Source organism: Strix aluco, chromosome 16 (assembly GCF_031877795.1).
Source record: "Strix aluco isolate bStrAlu1 chromosome 16, bStrAlu1.hap1, whole genome shotgun sequence".
Taxonomy (NCBI): Eukaryota; Metazoa; Chordata; class Aves; order Strigiformes; family Strigidae; genus Strix; species Strix aluco.
Window position 1 is genome coordinate 368,464 of NC_133946.1, and position 13,017 is coordinate 381,480.

The 13,017-nt window shown below is 47.5% G+C and overlaps 1 protein-coding gene and 1 long non-coding RNA gene across 2 annotated transcripts in view; one reads left to right on the forward strand and one right to left on the reverse strand.

Annotated features, from left to right (window-relative positions):
• SWAP70 (switching B cell complex subunit SWAP70) overlaps positions 1-3,045 on the forward strand; it is a 44,173-nt gene extending 41,128 nt beyond the window's left edge. Inside the window, exons 11-12 of the mRNA XM_074841904.1 lie at positions 111-207; positions 946-3,045. Of these exons, the coding sequence (XP_074698005.1) occupies positions 111-207; positions 946-1,055 (207 nt within the window). The 3' untranslated portion in view covers positions 1,056-3,045. The remainder of the gene's footprint in view (positions 1-110; positions 208-945) is intronic.
• A 191-nt stretch (positions 3,046-3,236) lies between these two features.
• Positions 3,237-5,150, reverse strand: LOC141930700 (uncharacterized). Its single transcript, XR_012625382.1, has 3 exons — positions 5,029-5,150; positions 3,980-4,099; positions 3,237-3,348 (listed from the first exon to the last, which is right to left on the reverse strand). It is a non-coding gene; the product is annotated as an uncharacterized LOC141930700 (long non-coding RNA).
• Between the last annotated feature and the right edge of the window lie 7,867 nt (positions 5,151-13,017).

Here is a 13,017-nt window from a genome sequence, read left to right on the forward strand (position 1 = left end):
GCTGGTTGAAGTACTGTGGTTCTGTCTTCAGATTTAAAGGATGGTTTTTTCCTTTGATATAAACAGGGTAAAGTTATTCTTGTTTTTACACGGCCTGTATCTTATTTCAGGAGGTTAAGAAGAAGTTGGAAACGGCAGCTAATAACACCAAGAGCTGGAAAGATAAAGTAGCTCATCATGAGGGATTAATTCGACTCATAGAGCCAGGTAAGTTACAACAGAAAAGTTACGCCCTGTGTGTACTCATTGTGTCCCATATACTTAGATCACCCAGTGATTTACTGAAGTTTGCCTCTTCCTGTACCTTATTACTTTCACAGCAGCCTGTAAGTATCACATTTGTGAGAACTGCTGATTGTAACTTTCAAGTCTTTACTGCTACTGGCCCTACTATAACAAAATCAAATCATTGTTATTTGTTTATTCGAAATAAAGCAAAGATCAACCTGAACATTGCATGGTTTGGGTGTTTAATGCAGTTAGCATAAAGGCTAAGTGCCAAAAACATGAACTAAAGATAGCTAAAATATTTTATTTTTGGGCAAAGTTTTTAATTTCTTAGCTTGCTTAATAGCATGCCTGCCCTGAGGAAAGTAGCTTTGTAACGCAGCGCTGAAGAAGATCACTTTCCTTCAGGGACATCTCTAAAGGCAAGAAGAAGGGGAGTTTACTAAGATACAACTATTTGGGGAGGGGGGAAGTTGGGAGATAAGGATGTGAAAGATTGCAGCAGTTGACAACTTGTCACACAAAGCCTTCACTGAGGGCGTCCCCGGCCTTCCTCCCTCCTTGGTCGGGCAGGTCCCCAGGCCACCTTTGAGAGGGTTTCCAGTCAGAGCACTTACCAAATCCTCCTGTGGTGACACTCAGCCTGTCACACCCACGGTGGGTGAGCCAGGGCCCTGTCAGAAATGCCTGCTTCAAGTATCCCACTCTGTCTTCCAGGCTCCAAGAATCCTCACCTAATCACAAACTGGGGCCCGGCCGCCTTCACTGAAGCTGAACTCGAGCAAAGACAAAAGAGCTGGAAAGGGAAAAAAAACACTTCTGAGTAACGACAGTAGCTGACGTACCGTTTGTGCACAGAAGCCCACCTTCGTTCGTTCTGCTTTGCACAGAGCAGCTTCTTGCTTACGAAGAGCTTAGTTTGCTCAGCAGGTTGGGCCTTTCTACAAAGGAAACACTGCTGACCACATAGAAGTGTCTACTCAGAGCTCCATAGTTATAATATGTCGTGTTTGACAGTACTTGCTGTTTTTTCTCATTTCTAGAAATTCTGTTCTTTTATACAAAACTTTTCCACTGAAGATTTGTATTTAAATATAGCTTGTGACAGAGTTGTTTCTATACTAGCCTGTAACAACCTGACAGCATCTAACCAATCTAGCAGCGTCACCTTCATTCCAAAAAGGGAAGCAATTGTTTCATTGGTTCAGTTAGTGTATTTTAAACCCAGGATAATTCAGTCCTGGAGGTTCTGTCCAACTCTGAGATAGAGCATTACCTTTCCTTCCACCGAGTCTCCTTTTACTTTTCTCTGTCCATCTGTTGCTCTGTGCTTAGTGCTCAGAAACATTCTTCCTTCACGAGGGTAGACTGGCATCGCTGCGTACCTGCTGGCTGGTCTGATTTTGTGACCTGTTTTCCTCTGTTTGCAGGAATCCAAACAAAAGAACTGGAAATAGGCACGTACAAAATGCTGCTGTAAAACATTTGGAAAAAGTAGTCATGCGAGATTGTTCTTGTACTGTCTCATAGTTGAGAAGGCTAAAAAAACCCCTTGAGAATTTTGTTCGTAGTTTAAAAGATGCACAGTTTTGACTTACAGATTTCTGGAGCAGATGAATGAAAGATGATAGCACATACAGGCCAAATACCATTTGCATCAAGGCAATGTTTGTGCAAGAAATCTGATTATAACATACCACCTTCTTAGATGCAGCATTTCTGTCTTATTCTTAACTGGAGGTAAAATTAAAAAAAATGCAAGAGGAAAACTAAATGTGACATTTTTATTTTAGATAAAAATGATAAATGTGTAGCAATAGCGCTTTAGAAAAAAATAATTCTCACCAGTAAAACAATTTCAGGCGTTTCTAGTAACAAGGCTTCCCAAAGAGCCTACTGCTCTGCCTCAAAATTCTCTCCAGGGACAAAGCCAGTTCTTTCTGTTTCTGTAGGGAAAAGGAGTAAGTCTGGGATTTTGCTTCGTAGATCTCCCACACCAGCCAAGAAGCCAGTCTACTGCTAAGTAAAATAGTATTCTTGCTGAATTGTACAGATGTTTTGAGAACTGAGTCCCCTCTCCTGAAAAGCAGGTGCCCATACGTGTGGCTTGTTAGTCAGCTTTGACCTTTGTACGTACACGGAACATGGGCATCCATCTCTTAGCACCTGCTTTTTAGGTCAGCTAAACGTTAAATTATTTTTAGTAAGTAAGAAATTATTTTTTCAGCTGGATAACCAGTGCATTTGTAGACAGCGTTGTACTTGGCTCTCAGAAGAGCAGAAGCTGTACAGGAGTGATCTTCAGATTTGGAAGTCAATAGCATTTTAGTTGCCTGTTAACTAAGAGTCACTCAGATATTGAATCTTCTCAGACATTTATTCTCTGGTTATATTTTCATACTAATTGAAATCTTTAATGGTTCAGTAAATGGAATGCTGATCAGAAGGCAGGAAAACCCAGGATCTTCCTTTTTGTATTTACTGTACAGAAAAGCAGTAGTTCCTTAAGCTTGCTAACAAGGCATTTTTTGAATTGATTATGTTTACAGAAGAAATGTGAAAAAAACGGTAATAGAAATACTAATGTATACATTGTTAAACTTTGCTAAAGGAGATGGAACAGTATTTATAACTACCAAACATTTATCTTTTATGTGGAGAGCAGAAGGTGTACTGGGGCTAAACTTGCTTAATTTTTCTAACAGTTTTTATTTTGGACAAATGGTTTTTTTAAGAACACCAAATGATGCATGTTTTCATATTTTTTACTGTTCTTTAGAATTGGCTGTTTAATAAAGTAATACCAAGTTATTTGCATTTCTGAACTGATTAATGTCGTTTTGCATGGATTTCTTTTGGGTTATTCAGAATCCAGTAACTGTTGTGTGGAAGTATTACCGTGATGGAAGGAATATACACTTAATGGTCTGATCAGTGGGCTTCAGGTTAAAGCTGTAATAACGGCAGTGGTCATGCAGATAATAAAATGTAATTCGTCTTACCACCACCCCTTCTCTCGCAGTTCACATTCAGTACACCTTGGTACAGGATAGGGATGCTGAGCTCTCACAGGCAGTGTTGCTCAATGACAGTATTTTGGGGGTGCAGTTCAGCTGTTTTCTGAAACACAAAGCAGGCCAGGGGGGGAAGTGAATTGATCAAACAGTAGCATCTCCTGTACCCCATCACCGCCTGGAGGGCAGCCTGGGGCAGGGGCAGCCCTGCTCCTCCCCGCAAGCAAAGGGCTGCAGCAGGAGGGTGCCTTGGCCCAGGGACGGCACACAGCCCTTCGTTAAAATGTCATTCGCATACCTCTGCCTTGAGTATTTTTTAGTCACTATTAGAAGAGGAAATGAGACCAGTCTCCTTTTAGCTTTGTTGTCCCTGCTTGCTCCGACCAATTAGGAAAGCTTTGCGTGGAGTTTAAAAATTAACTAACTGCATTTTGAGCAAAAATACCATGTCAGACTAAGTCCATTAAAGCTACACTAAACACAACATTCAAAGAGAGAGTAGAGTTGTGAGTCAGAGTCACCACATCTCATGACACAGTGCAGGCTGGAAAACTGCACTCCTGGTGTGGTATCATTTCTGGTGAGCCCAGAGATTACAGCACTCCTCTCCCAGGAGCAGTGAGACTGCTAATGGTGAGGATATCTGCAATGGAAGGCGATGCTATGGCTGTCCCTGTTCCACCCTGAGAGGCCTTGCAACATCCTCGTCCCTCACACACACACTGGGCTTGGCTTACCAGTGCCGAGGCCTGTGCAACCCCTGCGGCTGTTGTTCTTCAGGAAGATGCCCTGGAGCCATAGTCCGCTTGTTTCCTCAGCTAGATTCAGGTTTAGCTCCTGCTGCTGGTGGAACAATCCTACAAACCAATAGCACAGTACCATGCTTTTTTCTCCTCAGACAGGCAGAACTTTTTTTTTTTTTTCCCTGTGACCATTTTATGGAGCTGATTTATGAGACGCTTGCATTCTCATTCACACATTCCCAAACTGTAACAGGCAGGTTTCCAGCAACTCGTATTACTTCTGTTTAACCTTCCTGCATGAACAGCCACAAACCCAAAGCGCATCTGGGAAAGGAACAGCGTGTTGTTAGGACAGGCTCTGTATCCTGGAGTGGGGGGACCCAACCCCAAGAGAAGCAGCTCTTCAGTCACACAGGCCTTCTGGAACAGTAGCTGCGGCATCCAGTCCAGGAAAAGTGAACTGAAAATTATTACTGCTCTGTTTTTTATCTCGAATATGTGAAGCAGCTGTAAAGTAAACAATTTCTGAGCAAACTGGTGCGTGGCCAGGAAAGGGGATATCCATAAATTCTGTCAGCTGCTTCATGGAGAGAGGTAGTTGTTGGTTCATAAAGTAAATGGCGCAGACAGGAGGAGTTGGTTGTAACGCGCCGTATGTTCTCGTCTCGAACCGAGTGAAAATCCCCCCCAGCCAAGCAACATTTTAGTTCCCCCGCCCATCAGTTCGGGGCTTTCCAAGCCCTCCGGGGCGGTGCCGGTGATTCCACAACTGCCTCTCTCCATGGTTTTTCTGGGTTTTCCGCGCAGGGCAGGAGCCCGCGGGCGCCACGCACCATCCCTGGGTTCCGGGCGCCCCCTGGCGGCGGCCCCGCCCCGCCACGAACCGGCCGCCAGTCACCCCCCCCCCGCCGGCCCGGAATCGCGTCCCGAGGCGGCAACACCGCCCTTCATCTCGGCGGCCCGCCCGCAGCTGCCGCGGCCGTTCCCAAGGCAGGGGGAAGCCGCGAGGCGCCCCGGGGCTCCCGCCGTACCCATCCCCTCACCACAGCTCGCTGCCGCCCTTCAGCTCGGGAGACGATTCGGTTCTTCGGTCCTCTCAGCTCAGTGCATCTGATCCCAGAGACGTCCCGTGAGCCTCGGAAAAAGGATTTTACGAGTGTTACCACTGGCCCGCGATAAATTTATGCTCAGAGCCTTGAAGCTAATTCAGGCATATTTTCCAAAAAACCCCACCACCCCACTGCGCCACAGAAGGAAAACAGTGTTTTCCGAGGTGCTCTGGATACATGCCTCATTCATCCTTCACCCCATCCCGTTCTCCCTCATCCTACCGAACAGTGCTCAGTGACTGGCAGGATAAAAAAGCCCCGAGGCTGCAGGAGTGGGGCCGACAGAAGTACGTGCAACTTGTCAGCTCACACCTATCCCTGTTTTGGGAGCAGTACCCAGACCCATCCCAAGTTACAAGGGCGGGGGTGGGGGGGGGGGTGGGGGGGGCGGGTAGCGGGAAGAAGGAAAAAAAAAAATAAAAGAGACCAGCCTGTGTTTTGAAACACTTTGGGGCTCCCCACGTGGCAGGGCCATACAGACATTGTGTCTTGAGGACTCCTGTTACTGCTAATGTGGCCCTGAGTTCCAAAGTAAAACAAACAGAAAGTTTGTAACACTGCATGAATTTACAGACTATTGTGACTTTCATACAGTGAGTCTCACTGTGAACTTCAACTACTTGGAAATGCCAAGGAAGCGAAAGTGCAGAAAAGCACTGTTTATATTATAAACTGGCTTTCTGGATATGTCAAAAGTTCACATCCTTCAAAAAATGGAAAACCCATTGTGGTTGTTTTAACACTTAAGATGAAAAAAAAATTGGAAAAAGGTAGCTGCTTCTCACCTCCAAAACAAATTTAGATTGGAACGGTATGATGCAAAACAAAAGATAAAAACATCCTGAAGAACCTTGAGAGAGAGGTTTAATGAGGCAGTTTTTAACACCTACAAGCACAACCACAGCAAAAGTGCTTGATGAGAGCCCTCTCTCTCTTCTTTCTGATATTTTAGCCTAAATGACAGAGGTAATGTAAAAGGATATGAGCAGCTGGCCAGAGGAAAGCCCATGGCAGACTGCACAGAATGTTGATAAATAGAAAAAAAAATAAAATCACAAACCCAAGAACACTTGCACTCACTTTTCCCTATCGGTCATTATTTTTAATTCCTTAATAAATAAAACAAGCACAAAAAACCCCAACCCTTTCTACCTTAGCATGCTCATTGCTCACATTGCTCTTCCGCCTATCAAAGGAGCTTGCTCTAGCACCAGCTTTATACACTGTCATTAATATCACTGCTAATTAATAGAGCTACTGGCCACGGCTACAGCACACAAACAGCTTTTACAGGATCTGGGCCTAATAATGTCTTCATGCAAATGCTTACCTGCCATTATTCCTGTTGTCGCCCCTCTTCACTGTTGCACAGTGATCTGCTCAGGCAATGCAGGTTTCACCACAGGGAACCTACCAGGCTCTTTGTGAGTATGTTTGAGCCCAATTCACACAGGTCTGTGTCGGCCACTCTCGCCCAGAGTTGCACAGGATGCCTGTGTCCCTTCACCTAACTTGGCCATCAAGTCTAACTTGAACATGTTCGTATCTCATATGGGATTAAAAATTCAAGCACTGACGTGAGACAGTTTCAACAGCAGCCTGGGCTTCCCTCGGTGTTGACGTTTATTAGTTGTTCCACTGTGTACCAGAGCATGGGGTTTTCTCTTTCCACTCCAGAGAAGCTTGTGCAGCTCAGCCCTGACACAGTGTGCAAGTGCTGGGGAAGCCCAGGTCCTCTGAGGCATTGGTTCCTTGGTCCCGACTAAAAAGGGAAAAAACAACCTATTTTAGGTCAGACTCTGCTTAGACACCTTTAGAAAGTCCCTCCCATGGCAGAGCTGGGACTGAAATTTTGCATTTGGAGCAGCCTAAGGTGGTGTTTTCCCAGCCGTTTCCTTTGCCAGTGATGCATTGGGCCATTTTGCGCTTTCCAAACTGTGAAGTTGGCCAGCACATCATCCTGCAAGGGATGAGCATGCCTCATTTCACAGCCGGGCTTTTACCCCTGCCAGAAAGATTGCATTGGCTCTGGGCTGCTTTTCTCCCAGAGAGAAGGTGGGAAATGATGGGGGGAGGGAGTACAGCCTGCTCACACACAGGTACCACCCAAAAGGCTGAGTGGTGTGGCAGGGCCCAGGCACTCAGTGTGGGGCTACTCCCTGTGGGGATGGAGGTGGCATCTTCTCCGTTTGCTGTTTTGCTTTGGCATAGCCACTGCCTGCCTGGGCCCTTGCCTGATGCCCAAGGGGGTCGCTGCTGGGCCATGGAGCATCCTGGGGTTGGCCAGAAACAACCATCACCCCAAGCCTGCTCTTGCAGCATAGCCGTCTGTGGCCCCGCTTTGCAAAAGAAACTTGCCCACCCATGCTCCCACACGCTCCCTTCACTGTCACCATTACAGATGGCAAGAGCCAAACCCACAACTGCTCTCAGGCCATCTCCAGCCAGCAAAGCTTCCTCACTGGCAGGAAAAAGTCCAGAACATATATTCCTTGAAATCCTATTTCCAAGGGCTGGGCTGCCAAGGGCTGGGCGCAGGTATGGGGTGCGGTACGAGAACCAGCTTGGCAGAACAGCTCACCAAAGGAAAAGGCAAAAAGAAAACCACACTGGGTGCCAAATGCCCTCACCGGCCCACGCTGCTCCCCGGCATTTCTGCCATCTCTGCAGAGTGCGGACCAGTCCCGCATGCCTTCGAGGACAGCTCTGCCTCTGCTTCCCCTCCTCACCCTACTCTGACCAGTTGCTCCTACTGGTGTCCCTGCCACCCAGCTGACAGTTAGCAGGCATTTACCACCCAGCGAACCAGACGTGCTCTGTTGCTGCAGACTGGCACGTGGCTATTTTAGCAGAAAGCTCCTGGGCCAGCGCTGGGCACAGGGCAGCGTGCACCGAGCCTGCACCACCTCCAGGCGAGCGGTGCTGTGCGACCGCTCGCTGCTCTTCCCCTTTTCCGTCCTTTTCTCCTTTTTATCTCGCCCCTCCTGATCAGCCCCGACTCCCTTTGTGCAGAAGCAGGGCGAGAAGACTGACGTGATTTTTCCAAAGCCCCCGGCTAGTTCTGGGACCCGCAGCACAGGACTCTGCCAGCTCCTGCCCCGGCAGGCCGGCCAGGCAGCAGCAGCTGCTCCCCCAGAGACGGGGAGAACAATAAGAAATACCAGATCTGCCGCAGGAATGCGTGAGATACCGTGGCGGGGGGCTCTGGTGAGCCTGGGCAGGATTTGCTCACGGCTTGGACCTAGACCAGAGGTTGCCACTCGAGCAGCCCCGTCGTCGGGCCGGGGTGACTCGGGGGCTGCTCAGCGGGGCCCCGCCGCGGCCCCGGACGCCAGATGGCAGCCGGACACCGCTGCACGGCCCTCCGGAACGGCGCACGGGAGCGAAGCGGCTCCTCCGCAGGCCTGTAATTAATCACATCTGCGGATCCTGTTTGGAAAGGCAGATTCACCCAGATGCGGTACGACACGGGTTTTTTACAGCTGAGTTGGTAGCATGCTTGGAGCTGCGTCACTTGTGTACGTGCAGCAGCACACTGCTACTGCAGGAGGAGAAACCCACTCTGCCTCGGCAAGGAAAGCACACGTAATGCCAAACCAAAACCTTTTCTTAGGGTCTGGATGACTTATCTCGCCAAAGAAAAGCAAAAAGAGCGAGGACCCAGCAGATTACGAACAACAAGGCTGTCAGCATACCCAGCCATCACAGCTCGGTGGGCTTCTGCCTAACGGCAAAGGCTGAGCAGCAGCGATGCTGCTCACCCCCTCCTGTGCTCTGGGCACGCTGGTTACCAGGTGACTGAAACCAGGGTCTGCACCCACAGCTGCAAAAGCCTGACGCTAATTTGAGCGTCACACAGTTAACTCTGTTGGGTAACATGTTCCCTCAAAGACTCATGAACTGTAATCCAATTTTGAAATGTAGGGGAGGCTAAATTGGATAACATTAGCTCAACTCCTCATGTCATAAACTCTTTGAGAAGTGAGACTGGAGGGTTTTTTCCTCCAGAAACCTTTTGTTGGCCCACAAAATCCTTGTTTTTTTCTTAACTCGGATACCAAAAGGGGGAGTTCTCAACTTCCAAAAATAAAGACACCATGATGCCTGCAGGGTATTTGTTTCTCCACAGGAACGTGAACCTGGTGGTTTAGTTTAAGAAGACTAAGCTAACTCTCACATTTTCTACATTCCTCCTTTTCCTGATACATCAAGATCGACAGGTTTGAACTGTTGTTTTAATGAAAACCTACTACTCCTGAGAGGGTTTCCTGTTTTAGTAAGATGATATTTCAGAGCTACAAAATTCCAAAAATTTGACTTGCTATCACCTTCGTCAGGTCCCTTAACCTCCTTATGCCTCAATTGCCCATTGATGAAATGTGAGTGATAGTTATCCATAAAAAAAGCACACAGTCTAATAAACATTTGCAAAATACTCAGCTGTCCCCAAAAAGACAGCTCTCTAAGTGATACCACGATAAACTGAAATTGTGCCCACGAGGTGTAAATCGGAGATTGCTACCTGAGGGCTTGGAAGGGGCCACGTGTACCAGGGCAATGCCTGCATGACCAGAGCCCCCTGGCACCATCCCCTGCCAATGCCTCGCAGGGGCACCTCCAGCTCGTCCACCTTCACGCATGATCCCTGGCAGCCAGAAAACCTTCTTGGAGCTCTTGGGTAAAAACCACAAATTGAAGCAGCCTTTAGCTCTCTAATTAACTGGAGTTAAATCACCATGTAGCTACCCTCAAAGTGTCAGGAAACTTAAGCCAGTAGTCATAAAGTCATGCTGTGCTCCAGACAAGCCCTCTTTCATCATCTCTAATTCAGGCTGTTGAATCAATCCCAGGTAGGTTTTCCCCTCCCTTGTGCACAATGGAGCCCCAGAAACATCCTGGGGTAAAACTGAACATGTCTGACCTGGACATTCCATCGCTGGACAGTTTTCAGAGCTTAAGCTCCGCACCTCAGAGCAACAAGTTTTGCAGGTAGGTGCAAATCACTTGTTGAAGGCTCGAGTATTTGTGTTAAGCTTGCAAGGACTCCCTGAATATGTTTTTCATCTTGGAAACTGATCTTCAGCTCCCAGTTTTGTTAATTCTGCAATCCAAAATGTTTTTTTCACTGTTTTTTTTCTTGTCTGCTAAAGGCAATTAGGATTTTCCAACTGTTTTAACAATTTAGAAGCTCTAATATGCAAAAACACTTTCCTGTGTTACAAAAGTTTCTCTGATTTGTAAAATGCATTACAAAGGGGAGAGAGCCAGTCCCTTGTACATTGTTTGGGTTGCTCTCCTAGCAGAAAATGACCGCTGGCAGCTTGCAAGGCATGGAAGAAATATATCTCCCAGATCCTGGAAACACAGTCAAAGCTGCCTTAGCTGGGCAAATCGGCACTGATTTCTCAGCACTAGTCCCTGGAGATGCAGGTCTGCTGACGTCAAGGCTGTCATGATTCCTGGGCTCACAGTCCTTAGGATATTTTATCTGCAAGCCCTAGTCCAGCCCACTGAACAGTAAAGCTCTTCAAACGCTTCTGATAGGGACAGCTGGGACATGAGAATGTCGAGTGCTCTTGACACTTCCCCACTCACCTGCTCCAACTGCGTAGCTGAATGTTTTAGGGATCTCTGAAATGTGCACTTTGAGAAGCCAGTTGCTTTCCTGTTTGACTCAGAAATCCTCCTGGAACATTGCTGCTTCCTGTCTGAACTCCTCTTTTAAAGCCAGGTTTTCTTCCTGCTATGCCAAAGAAGCCTACAAAAAAAGGAAAAGACAGCAAAGTTCAAGAAAGCACTTATCTCATATGCAAAAGTGGACAGGTGCAACATGAAGGAATGCACAACGCTCAGGATTACATGCTCATTAGGAAAATGGGAAAGGCACTAATGATTTTCAAAGCTAGGCTCTCACTTGTTATTTCTATCTGGCTATTATTTTTGAGAGACTTGAAGAGTCTCTCTGAGAGAGTTCATCAGGGAATGTTTCCTCCTTCTTACAGAGGAGCATTGCTCTTATCCTTTGTGTTTCAGGTAGATGAAGCATTTCATAAGCTGCTTGCTGACAACTGCTCAAGGGCAGGAGTAATTGGGTTTCTTGGGGGTGGGGAGAGGTTGAGACATATCAGCTTGCTGGAAGAGCTGGAGCAGAGCCAGCAGCCATGATGAACCAGCCCTGCAGTGGTGCGTGCTGGTGGTGGGATGGGATGGGATATCGCTGCCCCAGAGAACCGCTGGTAAGCGGCTTCGCCTTCTGGCACAGCAGCACATAGCTGCATGTGGGCTCATCTTCTGATTCCCCGTGTTCGGCAATGCAGACATCCCCTGGGGTCCCCAAGTCGCAGGATGAAAAACTCATCCTTCCTTTTGGCCGGGATCCTGAACAGACATGTGCACACACTTAGCGTTGAGCATGTGAGTAGCAACACTGACCTCCATGGAGCAATCCACATGCTCCAGCCTCTGCACATTTGGGAGCGGGGGAGAGAAGGACACTTGGTTCTTCGGTCGCCTGTTTTACATACCACTGGTGGAGATCCCACCCAAGAGAGCACTGTGCAGCAGGATGGTGCTCAGCTACATAGCTATTTTTATTTCCATCACTTGTGGCCTTGCTGAGACCTGCTATGAATTATCTGGGATATTACACCCCAGACGAGTCGAAACAACAGGTCTTGCTGTAGACTGTCTGTGCTTAGTGGGATGATTTAGTTATTGCTTTCCCCCCACCCCGTCTTCTTCCTTATTCCCATTAGTGACATGTTGGCTGCAGAGAAAAGTTATTCATGCTCTAGAAATGTAATATTTACTCAAAACAATTTTTATTTGGCTTGGCTTCTTCCCAGTGCCATAAAGTGATAGCCAACCCCAAGTGCTTACATAGACAACATGTGCATCTGAGTCATATTTATGGTCCCAGTTATAAAAAGCACACAATCTTGTTGTTTGGTGCAATAGGATGGGACTGAAGGCATCAGCACGTCTTGAGCATAGGCTGTCTCTGGAATTTGCAGAAATTTGCCATGCTCCAAATTTAGAACTTGTGGGTGGAAGCTCAGGCAGGAGCCAACTTTTTATACCATTACATCACAGGAATTGAGGGCTTTGTGCCAAGGATCCAAGGAAATTAACAAAGAGCAGAGGCTGTCCAGCTGTTTGAATTTAAAGTCATGGCAGAGAGGTAATTATTAATAAAAGTGGCTTTATTCCGAACATAGTAATCTCATTGCTTAAATTGAACATATCCCCTCTCTTTACTGCAGCTTACTATTCTGTTGGAACTTGTAAAGATAATAGTAAGGAATTAACATCTGTAAGAGATAGGCCCAGTGAAGCTGAGATTGTTCTCGATAGAGGACATGCTTCAGCGGTAACTTTCCAGCTAAGTAACGCTCAGTGAGCGCACGTGTTTGCCAGTGGCATCACGGCTCCCCTGGCTGGAGGAGGTGGCTGGAACGTGGTGTGCATTTTTTCAGCTAAAACACACAAGGTCTCAAATGGACAGCGATCAAATCCATATCCAGCTAATTTGAAGAGCAGTTCAATTTGTTTGACCTCCCCGCTCTGGGGCAGCCAGCGTAAGCTCAAATGTCACAGCCTCCCAGGAGCCGATGGTAAAGCATCAGGGCCTGTTACCAAAAGGCATGGGGTGACCTGACTGACCCTCCAGCCTGTTTGGGAGGCACTGTGCATGCCCACAGCCCCGGCAGGGAACAGCCCTATGTGCAGAGCGTGGCTGTGGCTTCGGTAAGGGCAGTGCCGACGCTGGGAGGGGGCCATTGCCTGTGCATGTTCAGGCTGTGCCCTGACAGACTGTGGAGTCCCGGTCTCCTGGATGCTGCTTTCTGCACCTCAAGCACACAGCGCATGCAATAGGCACCTTCCTAGCTCCAACAGTGAACCTGCAGCCCCCAGCAGGACGGG